Here is a 16917-nt window from a genome sequence, read left to right on the forward strand (position 1 = left end):
GACAAAATTAGTAAGCAGAAGTAATATTATAAACCAGAATTCATTCCAAATAAAAAATGTTTTAAATGACAACAGGGCATTTTTCCAAGAAGCTTAAACTACGTAAATCTAACAAATCCCACTCCCATTCTTAAAAGAGTTGTTTGGTTTAATGGCTGAAATCATTGTTAAGTGTGTCTAATCAATTATTAAATATTTCTATTTTGAAGAATAGATCTATATATCTACAGTACTTTAATTCACTTTCAATTTCTTTAGTTAATAAAAAAAATTCAAGGTTTAATATGTGGCCAGTGAAAGTATAATTACACCTTTTGCCCTAACTAGTATTCTATTAAAATATATCTATTCTTTTTCATGAATTGACTATATTTTTCAAAGTCTAATGGGTTTAGGGAAGCCACTTGGTCAAGAGAGCATACAATTTGAGATTTATCTCCTGAATTTCAAAAACAAGAGCATAAGGCATCATTTCCTTTGTCAAGTGCGTGGTGGTTGCATGCTTAATCGTGTCCAACTCTTTGTGACCCCGTGGACTATAGCCTGCCAGATTCCTCTATCCTTGGGATTTCCCAGGCAAGAATACTTGAGTGGGTTGCCATTTCCTACTCCCGGGGATCTTCTCGGCCCAGGGATTGAACCCATAACTTCTGTGTCTCTTGGATTGGCAGGTGGATTCTTTACCACTGTATCACCTGCGTAGCCCCAAGAGAGACAAATCCACCTTCATCCGTGCACTTTGCTTCCTTTCCATTGTTCTTCAGAACACCAGCTTGCCTTTGCCACAGTTGTCTCAACAATCTTCGTAATACATCTTTCTACCTCTAGTTTTGCCTGAACCTTAGCTGAAACGCAAATTTGATGTCATTACACTCTTTAAAACTTTTAGTAACTCCACAGTACTCTTAAGAATGAAATTTATTGTCCTTAATGAATCTTAAACAAGGTCCCTCCTTACTGTTTGACCTAAACTCCATCCATTACTCTCCAAACTCTCTGCCCCAGACACCAGTGAGTGAGTGAGTGAGTGAAAGTCACTCAGTTATGTACAGTTTTTACGACCCCCATGGACTATACAGTCCATGGAATTCTCCAGGCCAGAATACTGGAGTGGGTAGCTATTCCCTTCTCCAGGGGATCTTCCCAACCCAGGGATTGAACCCAGGTCTCCCTCATTGCAAGTGGATTCTTTACCAGCTGAGCCACCAGGGAAGCCCTCCAGACACCAGTTGTTGTTGTGTTAGTTGCTCAGTCGTGTCTGATTCTTTGCGACCCCATGGATTGTAGCCCACCAGGCTCCTCTGTTCATGGGCTTCTCCAGGCAAGAATACTAGAGTGGGTTGCCATTCCCTTCTCCACCAGACACCAGTGAACTTCCTTTATTCAGCTTCCCTCTCCCCTGCCTCTGGGCCTTTGCACAGTGCTAGTTTCTTTGCTTAGAACTGTCTTTACTCTCCCAAACACTCCACCAATTTTCTTTCCAAGGCTTCTCTATTAATCCTCTAAGCCCTAGCTCAGATATCACTTACTTCAAGAAGCCAATCTTGAACCATCACTCCAAGTCTGGACTCTAATGCTTCATGGTTCTCTGCTCAGATCAAGTCATTTGACACCACTCTTGTTTTTCGCATGGATGTACCATGGGCTTCCCTAGTGGCTCAGATGGTAAGGCATCTTGTCTGCAATGCAGGAGACCATGGTTCAATCCCTGGGTTGGGAAGATCCCCTGGAGAAGGAAATGGCAGCCCACTCCAGTATTCTTGCCTGGAAAATCCCATGGATCTCGGAGCCTGGTAGGCTACGGTCCATGAGGTCGCAAAGAGTCGGGCACGACTGAGCGACTTCACTTTCACTTTCACTTTCACCATCTTGTTCTGGGGCAGTTAGCATTGAGATCATTACTGCTAATGTCAAGTGCAAAAACCTCACTTTGATACAGTTGAGTTGGGTAGGTTAACCCCCCAAATTTATGTATGTATGTGCTCAGTCCCTCCGGTCATGTCCAACTCTTTGTGATCCCGTGGACCATAGCCTGCCAGGCTCCTCTGTCCATAGGATTTTCCTGGCAAGAATACTGGAGTGGGTTGCCATACCCTCCTCCAGGGGATCTTCCAGATCCAGGGATCAAACCTGCTTCTCCTGGTCTCCTGCATTACCAGGTGGATTCTTTACCACTGAGCCACAAGGGAAGCCCATTTATGCATGTATGTATATATGTACGTTTTTGGCCGTGTTTCATAGCTTGCAGGAGCTTAGTTCCCCAACCAGAGATTGAACACACATTCTCAGCAGTGAAAGCATGTAGTCCTAACCACGTAACCACCAGGGAGTGCCCAGAACATTTTTAGAAGGAGAAATTCAGAATGACTACTACTTCTTGGACTAGATGTCAGGATTCTTCATTGAAGAAATAAAATATTGAAATGAAATGTTTAAATAGCAGACTTTGTAAATAGCTGCTAGCCTATAATGATAGCCTGTGGTAAATATCAAAAGCAGAGTCCTTTCCAATTACTAATTGGTGTTCAGGAGGTTTATTACATGCTTAGCACGGGAAGTTCATTAAGAGAAGTACCTTCAGGATATCTGGCCAACTCAAGTAGTGAAATCTTTGGAAAATACAAACTTTTTATTAAATGATTTGTAAAAAATCTCAGAAATGAGATCTGCATAATATTTGCAGGTCAATACAGTTGTTGGAACTCTTGGTTAATAGATTTATTTGGAGGCAACCTTTTTATGTTATAGAAGAGGGCGACTAATTCAGTTACTGCTCTATCAAAAAGCAAAAATTAGTACTATCTAATGACTTGAAGGGCCTCAATAGGACTGAATTAGAATATATTAAAATTATTTTTCTTTTTATGTAAGGCAACATCAAAATAAATTGAAATTTTCTTAAAAAAAAATCCTAATGGGAGCTTCCTATTAAATTTCAACACATGTATCTTCAAAATTTATGAAGCATGAAGTATCAGATATGAACATATATGTATACATATATACATATGAATATATACACATGTACACACACAGTTTGCAGTTCTAATTTGCATTTAAATGTTTTAAACCATTTTTGCATTAGCTAGATACATGCTTTTTCCTTGCCTCTCATTAAAAAAAAAGTAAGGCAAACATTCTCCATTTTGCAAATAATATAATTTTAATATCAGACAAGGTTATGCCCTACTAGACAACTAACCCTCACTGCTGTTTTCTTTCCAGAAAATAAAATCACACCTCAACTCTTCTAGAACCAGAGTCATCATTTTTCACATACTTCCCTCATTAAGTAGCTTTATCGCTCACAACCCCTACATCAAGTCATTTATGTTTCCAAGTTACTCATGTACAATCAGTTTATCTTGGAGGGTATGTCATATTGCTGCAAATTGGATGATTTTCTGTGTTTATTTTTGCCTGTTTGTTTGTGGTAGAGTGGGCATTATACTCTTTTGTTGTTGTTATTGTTTTGTGGCTCAGCTCAGAGAAGGAGCACTTGGAAGTCTCTAGCCTTTTATTCTATGTTAATATTAACCTCCAATTGCTTTTCTTGACCAGATATTTGGGTGCTTTAGCAATTTATAAAAAGTATATGAGGACATATAATCTTATTTATCTGGAGAAGATAAATAAAAAGTAGCCATTTTAACCTTCTACTTTTAAAATGTGACAGTTTAAGAGCTAAAAAAATAACTCAGTTTTCTCTGAGACATTGTAACCTCTAAGACTGAAACTTAATATTCACCTATGAGCCCTGGTTCTGTGTCTGTCGGTATTCATTGGTTTAAACTCTACTTGTTTCTGATAGAATGTTCCAACTTTTTTTTTTTTTTAACCTGAGCATGTAAGGTTGAAAATACAGGGCAAACATGCAAAAAGAGATCTAATTTAGGAGTTAATTTATTTTTTTAAAGAAGTTAATGGAGCCCTGTAAGCCAACAGTTTTGACAGAAGACTTGAGAGATTTGTGTTCCAGATCCAACAATGTCAGTTGTGTTCTTTTATGATCTGTTTTTTCAAGTTCCTCTTCGGGTTTCAGAGAGAGATTCTCTTTCTTTAGACCCAGGGAACTTATGAGGAAACATTAGAAATTTAAATGCTTTCGAATATACTTGGGAAGAAGAAAATTTAGAGATCTGCTGCCAAGTCTTATTATCTGTGTAGGAGAGTTGATACTTAACAGTTTCTACATAATTAACCAAAAATAAGTTTTAACTGAATGTAGGTCATGGTCTCCTGCTTGTTTCTGCATTTTATGGCCCAATCAGCTTTGTTTGGGCATTTTTGGAAAGAAGGGAAATTTCAAGACTTCATAAAATGTGGAGCAAATTTGATTTCCTCCTAGTGGTGTCGGAGTCAGCCTACAGGTTGGCTGCCCTTTGGCAGGTAATTGGACCTGAACGGGTGGATGGAGGGCAGGCTCTAGGCTGCTGATGCTGGGACAGGGGTACACATTTGCCTTTCACTGAAGCCCGACGGTTCAAGCTGCACCTTCCAGCCACAGTGTAGGCGCACATCCCGGCAGAATAAGCCCACTAGGGACCAGAGGATTGAGCTCCTTGGGGGAAGTACGGTTGGTTCCTAGAGGTTGTTTTTCGCCAGGCGGCATTGACTGCCCCTGCCAGCGCCCGCTCCTCCGCACCGAGGAGGCGGGGCGCCGCGGCGCTGAGGGCTCCCATTGGCTATCGCGGCCGCCGACTCAGCTGAGTGACGGCAAGGGCGGGGCCGCGTGGCTTGTTTGTTTGCGCCGCCCCGTCCCGCGCCGCCTCGGCCGTCAGCGCTGACTGAGGCTGCAGCTCAGATCTAGGCTGGCCGCCAGCCCAGCGCTCTTCTCCACGCTGTTGCGGTTCCTCTGCGCGTCCGCCACTGTCCCTGCGCCGACATGCGCCTGGCTACAGCCGCGAACGAGGTGTATACGGCGTCTCTGGCCGTCTCGGAGCTGCTGGGCTGCAAGCAGTGTGGTGGGAGCCGCGGCCAGGACGAGGTACCCGGGCGAGGGACCGGGCGAGAGGGCGGGTACCCAGCCAACTGTCTGGGCTTTACAGAGTCGCGTCGCTTCTCTGCCCTCGCACCAACAGCTTCGGAGAACGCTCCCCAGGGAGGGCGCCTCTGGAGCAACCGCCCGGCCGGCGCCCTCCCCGGCGGGGCGTGGCAGGCTGGCCCGCGCCCCTCAGGTGAAGGGGCGGCCAGTGGTGGGTTGGGGGGACGTTTGCCATTGCGAGTCGTCCCCGGGCAGAAAGTGCCACGGCTGGAAGAGAAAGCTGTCTGGATCATTTAAATAGAAGTCTCCAAAACGTAAATAACGTTGTCTTCTGTACAAGTCTCCACAAGTCAGAAACCAAACAAACTCTAGCCCCGAGGTAGAACAGCCTGTGGATTTTTACCCCCCTCAACGTCTTGTCAAAACAGTGACCCTCACTCTTTGCCTTTTACTTAAAAAAAAGATGCATCTCAGTCAGTTTTGCCTAGAATAACTATGTTCTGCCAGCTCTATGACGTTATGCACAGCGTTTACTCTTGTTTATTAGCATTTCTTTTGTGTCTGAGTTGGCCTTCAGAAAGAGCTATTTAATTGTGACATTTTGTATTTTTCCTAAGTGGTTACAAAGAGGGCACAGGATCTAGTTCCCTGATCAGGGATTGAACCCAGGGTCCCTGAATTGAGACCGGAGCCTTAGCCACTGAACCACCAGGGAAGTCCCATAGGACCCCAATTGAAAGTTACTAGTACAACTTTAACTCAAATTTTAGCCTTTAATTCAAGTGGTAGCAAGGGGGGAAGAGAAATAGTAATTAAAATAGATGAAATCAGATTGTTTTAAGTATTGACTTAGTTCAAGAAATGTAAATACGAGGTAATTTCTCTGCACTATTGCCCACTAAAATGACTTAGTTTTATATGTTTTTTGTAAATAGAGTCAACACTATGAGTATACCACATATATTCATATAAACTTAAATGACACTTTCTCCTGAAGGTTGTAGAACACCAAACACTTCTGTATTTTAACATTCATGTTTACATAGCATGCTTCTTGTTTCCAGATAATACAGCAACCTAAAAAGTCTCATGACTGTTGCTTTGAAACTTTACTATAGCAGGAAAACTGTTCAAAAGTGTTGAAATAGCATTTACAATTTCTGTTGCAGGCCATAACGGATCTTTTGTCATTTTGAGAAGTGAGCCTCATGATTGTGTTTGAATCTGTTCTTTCTAGTGGTATTTGTGTGTAGAATCTCTTGGTTCTTGCCCAGATCTAGAATCTCTAAATATAGCCTTGTAAACTAGAAGATAAAGAGATACGTTTTATCTTACACATTGATTACAGAGCCTATGGGATTGTCTTCAGGAGACCAGGCAGCTTTGAGTAGTTGTTATTTCATTTTTAAAACATCCCACATGTGGGAGGATAAATTAGGAGGTAGTGCTTTATAAGAAAACTATTCACTTTTCAAAAGAATAACAGAACTCTTTCAAATAGCAAACTTCCACAGTGCCTTTAAGTTAAAACACCTTCCAGAAAAGGAACTCCTGACTAAAGTGTAGGGCACACATAAGAGCCTAAGTCAGCCTTATAAATCCAGTAATTCGAAGTCAGTTGAGTTTTTCTAGGATGTAGTTCATAGAACACCAGACACTGGAAAAAGAGATACCTGAACTTTAAATATTTCTAAATTCCCTATAAGAGTTAGTGACAAATTTAGAAGAAGCACTAGTACATTTTGTTTTAGTACATAGGAAGATTTCTTTATAAGGCTTTTGGATTTCTTCATTTCTGTTTAAAAATTTCAAATGTCAAAAGGCTAGCACTCAGCTATAGGCAATGATTCTCATAAACCAGGGAGAGTGGGATGGGAACTCTTATTTTTTTACACAATATATTTTGCCTTGTTGAAATGTGTTTCAAAAAGAACTGCTTTTGTAATGTTTTACAAATCAAAGTTAGCATCATTGTTGCTATTATCAGTATTAAGACATCTAGATAGTTTTAAAATGCACCAAGTGCAGTGAGAAAAAATAAAATGATTCGAGAGATCTGATTGTTTTTACTTTTCAAATGGATAGATGTGTAAGCCAGTAAATGCTCTCATTTTGCGTTTGTGGCAAATTGTCCATTCCTTTGCTTAATGATATTTATATAGATTCATAAATGTATCTCTGACAAATTTGAAAAATCTAATAATACATTCAGTACATAAACAGATTTACACAGTGAATATATTACATTCATCAGTCATTCTGTGGTATTGTCAACATTTGCTGAGAATTTTCATGTTGTGAAAATTAGTATGTTAGTATCATACACTGGAGAGGAAACAGATACCAAGTCAGAGATTTGCAGAAATGCTGTGATGGCAGAAGCTGTTGTTATCTCTTTCAAAGATGCTGATTAGGAGGACTGTTGAGAGGAGAGGACTGTTAGTTCCTATGTTAGATTTCCCAGCCACACCTTCACCAAGAACCAGTGAGGTTTTGTGCTGTGATTAGCATATATATCTGCTTCACAACAAGGTCATTAGCTATTGGCAACTTCTACCTCCTTGAATCTAAATTGGCCAAAATTTGTTCTAAATCTGTAATTCAGTTTCTTAGATACATATGAAGGCATTGAAGTAACCTTTAGGAAGTCATGAAAGGCACTTAGTTTGGCTTTCCATAAGCCGACTATTGAAGACCCAGAGTGCCTTTAAAAAAAAAAAAAATCAACAGCTGCTAGAAAACAGGGTAGCAACTATTTTGTCATGTGACTAGGAAAAGAAGTGTTTCAAAAGTGAGTTTTCCGGTAAATAGAAACTTTTAACCCTTTAGAAGTTGAGAATACTATTGTATAACAATAGTGGTATCTAAAAGGACCTTTAAGTATCAAAAACTCTTAAAGAAACTCTTGAGAGTGATTAAAGACACCAACTCTAGAAACAGACTTCATGGATGTTTTCAACATAACTGTCACCTGTTTACTTTTTCCAGAAGTTAGAGAACAGTTTGTGTGCAACAGGAAGCTAGATGGAATCAATTATCTGCTTTCTGATAGAATCTGAATTAGGATAAATTGAGATACAGCTCAGAGCTCATAAAATTATGTTTTACCTAGAACTAGCCTTAAATGGCAACCTGCTCCAGTGTTCTTGCCTGGAGAATCCCAGGGACGGGGGAGCCTGATAGGCTGCCATCTATGGGGTCGCACAGAGTCGGACACGACTGAAGCAGCTTAGCAGCAGCTGCAGCAGCAGCAGCCTTAAGTAAAGTAATGAAATTAGAGTATTGAATATCAGAGACTCCTTTCCATTCCTTTCCTTCAGTTTTTCTTTTCTGTCCCCTGCTTTACTGTTAGACTGGTACCTCATCAAGAAATGAATGTGATCTTAACACTGAGAGGTTGTTAGCATAAAAAGTGAAAGTCGCTCAGTCATGTCCTACTCTTTGTGACTCTGTGGACTGTTGTCCATGGAATTCTCCAGGCCAGAATACTAGAGTGAGTAGCCTTTCCCTTCTCCAGGGGATCTTCCCCACCCAGGGATCAAACCGAGGTTTCCCGCATTGCGGGTGGATGCTTTACCAGCTGAACCACAAGGGAAGCCCGGTTATTAGCATAGTAGGTCTATAATCCATTCCTAAGAATGTTTGCTTTTTCTTAACATCCTGTTTTAAAACAATTTTTCACTCTTAATAAAAAAGAAATTTCTAAAGGAACTGGGAAGGAAAGGTTTGATCTGTGAAGGCAAACAAGAGGGGAAACAGTGATACCAATATAGCTACTAAATTTGGCTATAGGGATAGACTTTCAAAGACTTGAGAATTATGTAGGACCACTGGTAAAGATCCTTGGCATACCTATAGGAAAAGAATCCATTTCTGAAACATTGATAGGCACTTGCTTAGAATTATAAAGCTGCTGCTGCTGCTAAGTTGCTTCAGTCGTGTCCAACTCTGTGTGACCCCATAGACGGCAGCCCACCAGGCTCCTCCATCCGTGGGATTTTCCAGGCAAGAGTACTGGAGTGGGGTGATTATAAAGCTAGTGTTGTAATATTAATAGTTTGACATATAAACTATCTATTTGGTATAGAAATAAAACCAAAGTAATATACTTCAACTTCTTTGTTTTGAAGCCTGTGTACTAACACTCTGGTCTTATTTTAAAAAATACACACATACACACAATCCACATGATGCTAATGTATGTGGTAAGATAAAGTCCTAGAAATGGAATTTCTAATTTTTTTCCTTTCCTCACAAATAGTAATATATACACTTTGCCTTTTTCCCCCTTGCATAATATATTCTATATCTTTTAAAGTCATCTTGTATACAGCTGCTTCATTCTTTGTAAGGACCTCATGGTGTTCTAGTCTATGGTCATACTAAACTTTACTGAAACAGCCGTCTATTGATGAGCACTTAGGTGGTTTTATATCTTATACAATTGTAAACAGTGTGACAGTGATTATACTTTTAAATATGACATTTCAAAAATGTGAGCATAGGTTAATGTCTAGGATGGAACTGTCAATTAGGGTATGTGTAACTTTTAAATTTTGATCATTATTTCAGATTGCCCTCTTGGAAGCTGAAGTAATTTGTACTTCTTATATATTTCTTGATCTTTTTTCCTTACATTTCAAAACACTCCCATCAGAGATGTATAAGTATTGAATAGCTATTTCTCCACCCCCTCTCCAACATAGTCTATCATCAAACTTTCTGATCTTAAGCAGTCTTTTAGGTGAAAAATTGTATCTCAGTGTGGTTAAACAGCAGTTGTTTTGTGAAGATTGACCATTTTTTCAGACGTTTATATTTCCTTTTCTTTGAACTGTTCATGTCCTTTGTTCATTTTTTCTATCAGGTTCTTGGGGGGTTTTCTTAGTGATTTGTCATTATGTATTTTTTAAAAGCCCTTGTCTGTGTGAGTTGCAAACATATTTCCAAGTTTTCTGTTTGTTTAATTTTATATGTTTATTTTTCTCATATGAAAGTATATTTGTGTCATCAAACTTATCAGTCTTACATTTTGTGACTTCTGGGTTTTGTTGCATTTTTAGATCTAACTCCACAAGTATTTTCTTCTAATATTGTAATTTTTTTTTTTTACTTACATATGATTTATTGTGAAGTAAAGTAGGAGTCAAGGTTCCAATTTCACTTTTTTCTGAGTGGGTCTCCAGTTGTATCAAAATCATTTTTTGAATAATCCATTTCTCTTCCTTTGAAATGACATCTTTTTGTATACTAAACTTGCAGGAATAGTGTCTTATGTATAACATGAATAATAAACCCCTGAAAAGTGGGGTGTGTTGCTAAAATGCATTTTGTTTAAATAAGATAGTAAAGAAAAAGGGTAGATATTAATTTTAGCCTTGAAATCTTGCCCAGAATATTTTCTTTGAAATGTATGTAATTAGATCAGAAATTCAGCAGTTAGAAAGGCCAACAGTCATCATTTTATATAAATAGCTGCATTTGTGCCAAGATTCTGTATTGAATACAGAATGTGGAGTTTTTTCCTTGCATTTATTGTAGTATATTAAATTGAGACACATACATATCTGGACCAGTAAATTTAGTGCCTCCTCAGTGAAGGATACAGTTATTAGACATTACTATCTTCAGTATAAGTCTGTAATTATCAGAATAAAAAAATCACCTCTAATACAAAATTATTTGAAACCTATATAAAATTTTAGATTTAGTTTGCAAATAGAGCCTACTTCAAATCTGAATCTCGAGTTCTACTGATTAAGATTCTCTTCGATTTTTTTCCTGCCTGCCTAAATCAGTTCTGCTCAAAAGGTTTCCATTCACTTGGACCAAATTTCTTGAATTGCTGCCATATGTTCTTTTCTGTCTGCATCACTGTGCCCCGCCGCCCCCCCCCCCCTCAACACACACACCTTTTTTTCTCCTTTAAAAGAAAAGCATCTGGTTTGTATCATGAAGGACTTTTGGAAGCAGTAAAGAGAGGGTGGAAACAGTATTTGTATGTAATTATAAAGCAAGGGTTAATATTTAGTTGTTAAAGAAGGTGGGGGTTTGTTTGCCTAGAGACTAGATAGATAGGACATGAACTCAAAAAAAAAAAAAGGCTAAATTACATTTTGGTTTTGTTTCTATAAGCATATTACATTGAGGGGAAAGCTGTTTTTGTTAACCATACTACATTGTCACAGAAAATACAGAATTCTAGGTTCCCTATGTCAAAGAGTAGAAAACCATTTTTTTCTTAATTTGTTGAGCTCAAAAATATAAATGAAGTCAGTGAGATCGTATAAATTAAAAATTTAAGGAAAACTCACAAAATTAGTTTCTCTAAAATTGTTTTGCTCAACCACAGAGAAACCATGTCCTGCAGTACTTTCTGTTTTGTGGGTTTAAATAATTTTTATTTTTCATAATATTTCTGTTCTTGTGAAGTATTATTATAGATACAATAATAATTATACTTCTTTCAGTTTAAGACATCTAGGTAGAGGTTATGACTTTTTCATTTCCTGATAACATGCCCAGGGATTGATATTTTGGTTGGTTGGGTTTTAGATGTATAAACACATTGGTCGTATTTTGTATCACTGACAATCCACAGGGTTGGCTGCTGTGTGCTGAACTTTCTGTCCTAGACTTTCTGCCAAGTGTTTTATGCAAAACTCTGGTTTTAGTGAAACAGGTTTTATTGTTTCTGGTCCGAGTCTTATTATAAACTGTTGTCAGTTATGTGATGCAAAAAGAGGAGCTGATATATATATATGGTCATGAAAACAAACCACCAAAACAAGCCAGGCTCTGTTCAACTGGTTGTTTTTCTCTCCCATTCCTGTGGCCTCAGTTCATGTCGTTTACTGCTAGAGGCCTGAGATGGTGTAATTTTCTTTTCTAGGAACTTGGAATTAGAATTCCTCGACCACTAGGACACGGACCAAGCAGATTCATCCCAGAAAAGGAGGTATGTTGTTTGTGAAAGTACATAGTGAACTCTATGCTTTTAAGGAAAAGCTGTCATGACCCACATCTTGGCATCTGAACAATTGTTGGTCAACAATATGCTTTACACAGAGTTGATCATTGTTAATCATCATGCTTTGGCAGTGAATCTGTGGGATTAGAAAGCTATTATAGTCATTTTGATTTCTAGTATTTCATGGCACTTTTCTAACACCCATAATTAGTCAAGCAAAGGCAAGACTTGTTTTTGACCAATGATATGCCACCTGCTTATATTTAGATGTTATTTAAGTGTGCCCATACACTGAGTTACTTGGTCTTGGCCAACTCCACAGGCTGGTATCAATGCTAGCTTAGATCTTTAATTCTAAATACGTAAATGCTTCTATGCTTTGTTTTCACAAGGATTGTTTACTGTTAGTTAATTTTGGTTCTCTGTAAATCGTGAGAGAATAGGTGTTGTTAAAAGGAAAGGCATTAGTGTCTGCAAGCTCTGTAAATTTGATAATCTAAATCTGCTTCTTTATCTGGATTCTGGCCAGGTCTACAAGCAGCCTATCTAGTGGCCTTTGTTGTTTCTCCCCTGCTACATGATATGTGACTTTTATTCTTCTATCTTGCAACCAGTTGAGTTAAGTTTGTAGAATTATAACCTCCCTTTCTTAAGCCAAATTTAATCTGCTTCTAAATGACACACAGAATGCAGTGCATGCATGCTTTATTTCTCCCCCTTCCGTGTTTTCTTTTATTTTTTAATATAAATTTATTTAATCGGAGGTTAATTACAATATTGTATTGGTTTTGTCATACATCAACATGAATCCGCCACAGGTATACACATGTTCCCCATCCTGAACCCCCCTCCCTCCTCCCTCCCCGTACCATCCCTCTGGGTCGTCCCAGTGCACCAGCCCCAAGCATACAGTATAACACCGATTTACTTTCTGTAACCATGGTTTTCCTCTCTTTTATACAGATTCTCCAAGTGGGGAGTGAAGACGCACAGATGCATACTTTATTTACAGATTCTTTTGCTGCTTTGGGTCGTTTGGATAATATTACCTTAGTGATGGTTTTTCACCCACAGTATTTAGAAAGTTTCTTAAAAACTCAACACTATCTACTGCAAATGGATGGGCCATTACCCCTTCATTATCGGCACTACATTGGAATAATGGTTTGTAAACATTCAGTGAAAAATTCTTTCTCCCTGCTTTATTAATCTTTTTAAGATATGGTTAATGCTTCAAACACAGGAATAAATACTTATATTCCAGCTTCCAATTGGATTCCTGTTAAGTAGTACCTAGAAGGCAATGGCACCCCACTCCAGTACTCTTGCCTGGAAAATCCCATGGACAGAGGAGCCTGGTAGGCTGCAGTCCATGGAGTCGCTAAGTCGGACATGACTGAGCAACTTCACTTTCACTTTTATGCATTGGAGAAGGAAATGGCAACCCATTCCAGTGTTCTTGCCTGGAAAATCCCTTGGATGGAGGAGCCTGGTGGGCTGCCGTCTATGGGGCTGCACAGAGTCAGACACAACTGAAGCAACTTAGCAGCAGTAGCAGCAGCAGTATATATTTACACTTTGTTGAGTCCATGGAATTCTCCAGGCCGGAATACTGGAGTAGGCCTTTCCCTTCTCCAGGGGATCTTCCCAACCCAGGGATTGAACCCAGGTCTCCCACATTGTGGGCGGATTCTTTACCAGCTGAGCCACCAGGAAAGCCCAAGAATACTGGAGTGGGTAGCCTTTTCCTTCTTCATCAGATCTTCCCAACCCAAGAATCAAACTGGGATCCCCTGCATTGCAGGCGGATTCTTTACCAGCTGAGCTACCAGGGAAGCCCTTATTGAGAACCATTTTCTACTAAATAAGAAAATAAAGTAGAAGACAAGATTATTTCACTACTATATAAATAGTTCAGATTGACATAAGTGGTTTTTACTCATGTTCAATTTATAAATAATTTCATTATTTTATGGTTGGCATCTTAATTGAAGTTTCTTCTTAATCAGGTTCTGACAGTAGGTATAAAATTTTTCTAAAATTCAAATACTTTTATCAAATATTTTTTGTTCATGGGATATTTTTGAGGTGTTTTCTGTAGCATACATGAATTTGTGAATGTCAAAAACTTCATTTCTGTAGTATATGGAAAATTTGAGAACATACTAATCAAAAAATTAACTTTTGCCCATTGTAAAGAAAAAAGACATGTAGTTGTTCAAGATTTTAATATGTATAGTTAGAATCATCTTTTGTTTTCTCTTAGGCTGCAGCAAGACATCAGTGCTCCTATTTAGTGAATCTCCATGTAAATGATTTCCTTCATGTTGGTGGAGACCCCAAGTGGCTTAACGGTTTAGAGAATGCTCCTCAAAAACTACAGAATTTAGGAGAACTTAACAAAGTGTTAGCCCATAGACCTTGGCTTATTACCAAAGAACATATTGAGGTAAGCAGAGAATATATCTTGGGTGTCTTTTTTATTTTAATTAATAGGCTATTTTTTAAAGCAGTTTCAGGTTTACAGAAAAGTGGCACAGGGAGTTCCCATATTCTACCCACTTCAACCCTCCACCCCCCTACACACACATTGTTTTCTTTATTACTAATTTCTAGTATTAGCTTAGTACATTTGCTTCAATTGATGAATTAATAATGTCTGTAATTTACTTTGGGGTTTACTGTGCTGTACAGTTCTATGGGTTTTGACAAATGCATAATGTCATGTTATCCACCATTATGGTGTCATACAGAATAGTTCCACTTCCCTAAAAATCTCCTATGCTCCCCCTGTTCATCTCTCTCCTTTCCCCCTGCAACTACTACTCCTTTTATTGTCTTTATAGTTTTGCCTTTTCCAGAATGTTATATAGTTGGAGTCATAACTATATAACCTTTACACACTAGCTTCTTTTATTTGTCAGTATGTATTTAAGGTTCCTCCGTGACTTGATGGCTCATTTCTTTTTATTGCTGAAAAATACCCCAGTGTGTGGATGTAGCACCGTTTGTCCATTCACCTACTGAAGGACATCTTGGTTACTCCCAGTTTTTGGCAATCATGAATAAAACTTCTACAAACATTCACATGCAGGTTTTTTTGATGGACATTAGTTTTCAGCTCAGTTGGGTAAATAACTGGGATTGCTGGATTGTATGGTAAGCTTGTGTTCAGTTTTGTAAGAAACTGTGAAACTGTCTGATGAGGTGGCTGTACCAGTTTGTGTTCCCACCAGCAATGGATGAGCATTGCTGTTGCTTCACATACTTGTCAGCATTTGCTGTTGTCAGTGTTCAGATTTTCGCCATTCTGATGTAAAGTGGAATCTTGTATATCTTTGCAAAATACCATCTTAAACTAGTTTCTTCTGGTTCTGTTTATTGAAAATGTTAAATGCTCACTTATTCATATCTGACTCTTTGTGACCCTATGGACTAGAGCCTGCCAGGTCCTTTTTCCATGGAATTCTTCAGGCAAGAAAACTATAGAGTGGGTAGCCATTCCCTTCTCCCAGGGATCTTCCTGACTCAGGGATCGAACCCAGGTCTCCTCTATTCCAGGCAGATTCTTTACTGTCTGATAATAAAGATAATAGAATAAAAGTAGATTGACTTTCTCTAAAAGAATCTGCCACGCAGTAGAAATTTTTAAAAATTTCTTTTTTTTTTAAATAATGTATTGGCCATTCCACAAGGCTTGTGGGATCCTAGTTCCCCAACCAAGGATCAAACCTGCGCCCCCTGCAGTGGAAGTGCAGAGTTCTAACCACTGAACTGCCAGGGAATTCCCTAGAGTAGTTTAGATACTTTTATATAATTGAAGCATCTTATTTTCAAGGAGATATAAGATTTGAATATGATTAATGCAATGTCTGTTGTATGTCTAGTAACATAAAATTATACAATACTATGAAATAGATAATGAAGCAGAATGGAAACAGATTTGTAAGACTTTTAAGAATTGTAGACTTTACCTTGAGCATAATTTTTAAAATAAATATAATTTGATGATTTAGACATATTCAGAGTCAAGTTGTTCAAATCACTATCTTAAAAATTCCTTGAGGAAGCCTGATATCAAAGAAAAACAGGCATATTTTCCACAGTAGCTTCTACTTTAAACTCAAATTTATTGCATTTGGTTTGAGCCTTCACACTAACAACATAGTTAATGCATTCACAATCCATCGTCTGAAACACAGCAACTGCCTTAAACAAAATGTATTCTACTGCATTTTTAACTTGATTTTAGATAATCAAAATAATAATGAATTAGTTATTATCAGATTATGTTAAGCTCAATTTTTGAATATATATTCATAAAAATTAGCAAATTCTGAGTTCTACATGCCTCAAATTGTCATTTTATCCTAAGTTTTATATAGTAACTAATCCTGTTTTCAATAGATTAAATACCAAGGTGAACTATATTCTTTCACCAACACCATACCCCAGTATAAAAATATATTCTCATTTTTTTCCCCAAGGGACTTTTAAAAGCTGAAGAGCATAGCTGGTCCCTTGCAGAACTGGTACATGCAGTAGTTCTCCTCACACACTATCATTCTCTTGCCTCGTTCACATTTGGCTGTGGGATCAGCCCAGAGATTCACTGTGATGGCGGCCACACATTCAGACCGCCTTCTGTTAGTAACTACTGCGTCTGTGACATCACAAACGGCAATCACAGTGTGGATGAGATGCAGGTCAACTCAGCAGGCAATGTTTCGGTAAGTATCTGTTACAGGATTGTCGTAAGACTAATCACAGTAATTGCTGTTGTATTATTTTTTTACTTGGCTTTTAGGAAAATTTACCCTGTTAAGTCCTTTTAAAAAGGTATTAGCCCCCCACCCACCCACCCCCCGATCTATTCATTCAGCAAGTATCTGCCTCCAAATGCTGAGCATTATAGTGTCTGATACTAAGGGACATATATAAAATTATATGACTTATATATAAT

General features: G+C 38.4%; 1 protein-coding gene across 4 annotated transcripts in view; it reads left to right on the plus strand.

Moving 5' to 3' along the window:
- The window catches only part of SESN1 (sestrin 1), a 112400-nt gene that overhangs the window by 85718 nt on the left and 9765 nt on the right, over positions 1 to 16917 (plus strand). The window contains exons 1-5 of one of the 4 annotated variants that reach the window (XM_069598150.1): positions 3460 to 4987; positions 11877 to 11942; positions 12918 to 13118; positions 14221 to 14403; positions 16442 to 16684. In XM_069598150.1, coding sequence (XP_069454251.1) covers positions 4886 to 4987; positions 11877 to 11942; positions 12918 to 13118; positions 14221 to 14403; positions 16442 to 16684 — 795 coding nt within the window. In that variant the 5' untranslated portion in view covers positions 3460 to 4885. Of the gene's footprint in view, positions 1 to 3459; positions 4988 to 11876; positions 11943 to 12917; positions 13119 to 14220; positions 14404 to 16441; positions 16685 to 16917 lie in introns of those variants that run through there. The other 3 variants (XM_069598149.1, XM_069598152.1, XM_069598151.1) reach the window with 3 other exon arrangements.

The sequence above is a fragment of the Ovis canadensis genome, chromosome 8, assembly GCF_042477335.2.
Source record: "Ovis canadensis isolate MfBH-ARS-UI-01 breed Bighorn chromosome 8, ARS-UI_OviCan_v2, whole genome shotgun sequence".
Lineage (NCBI taxonomy): Eukaryota > Metazoa > Chordata > Mammalia > Artiodactyla > Bovidae > Ovis > Ovis canadensis.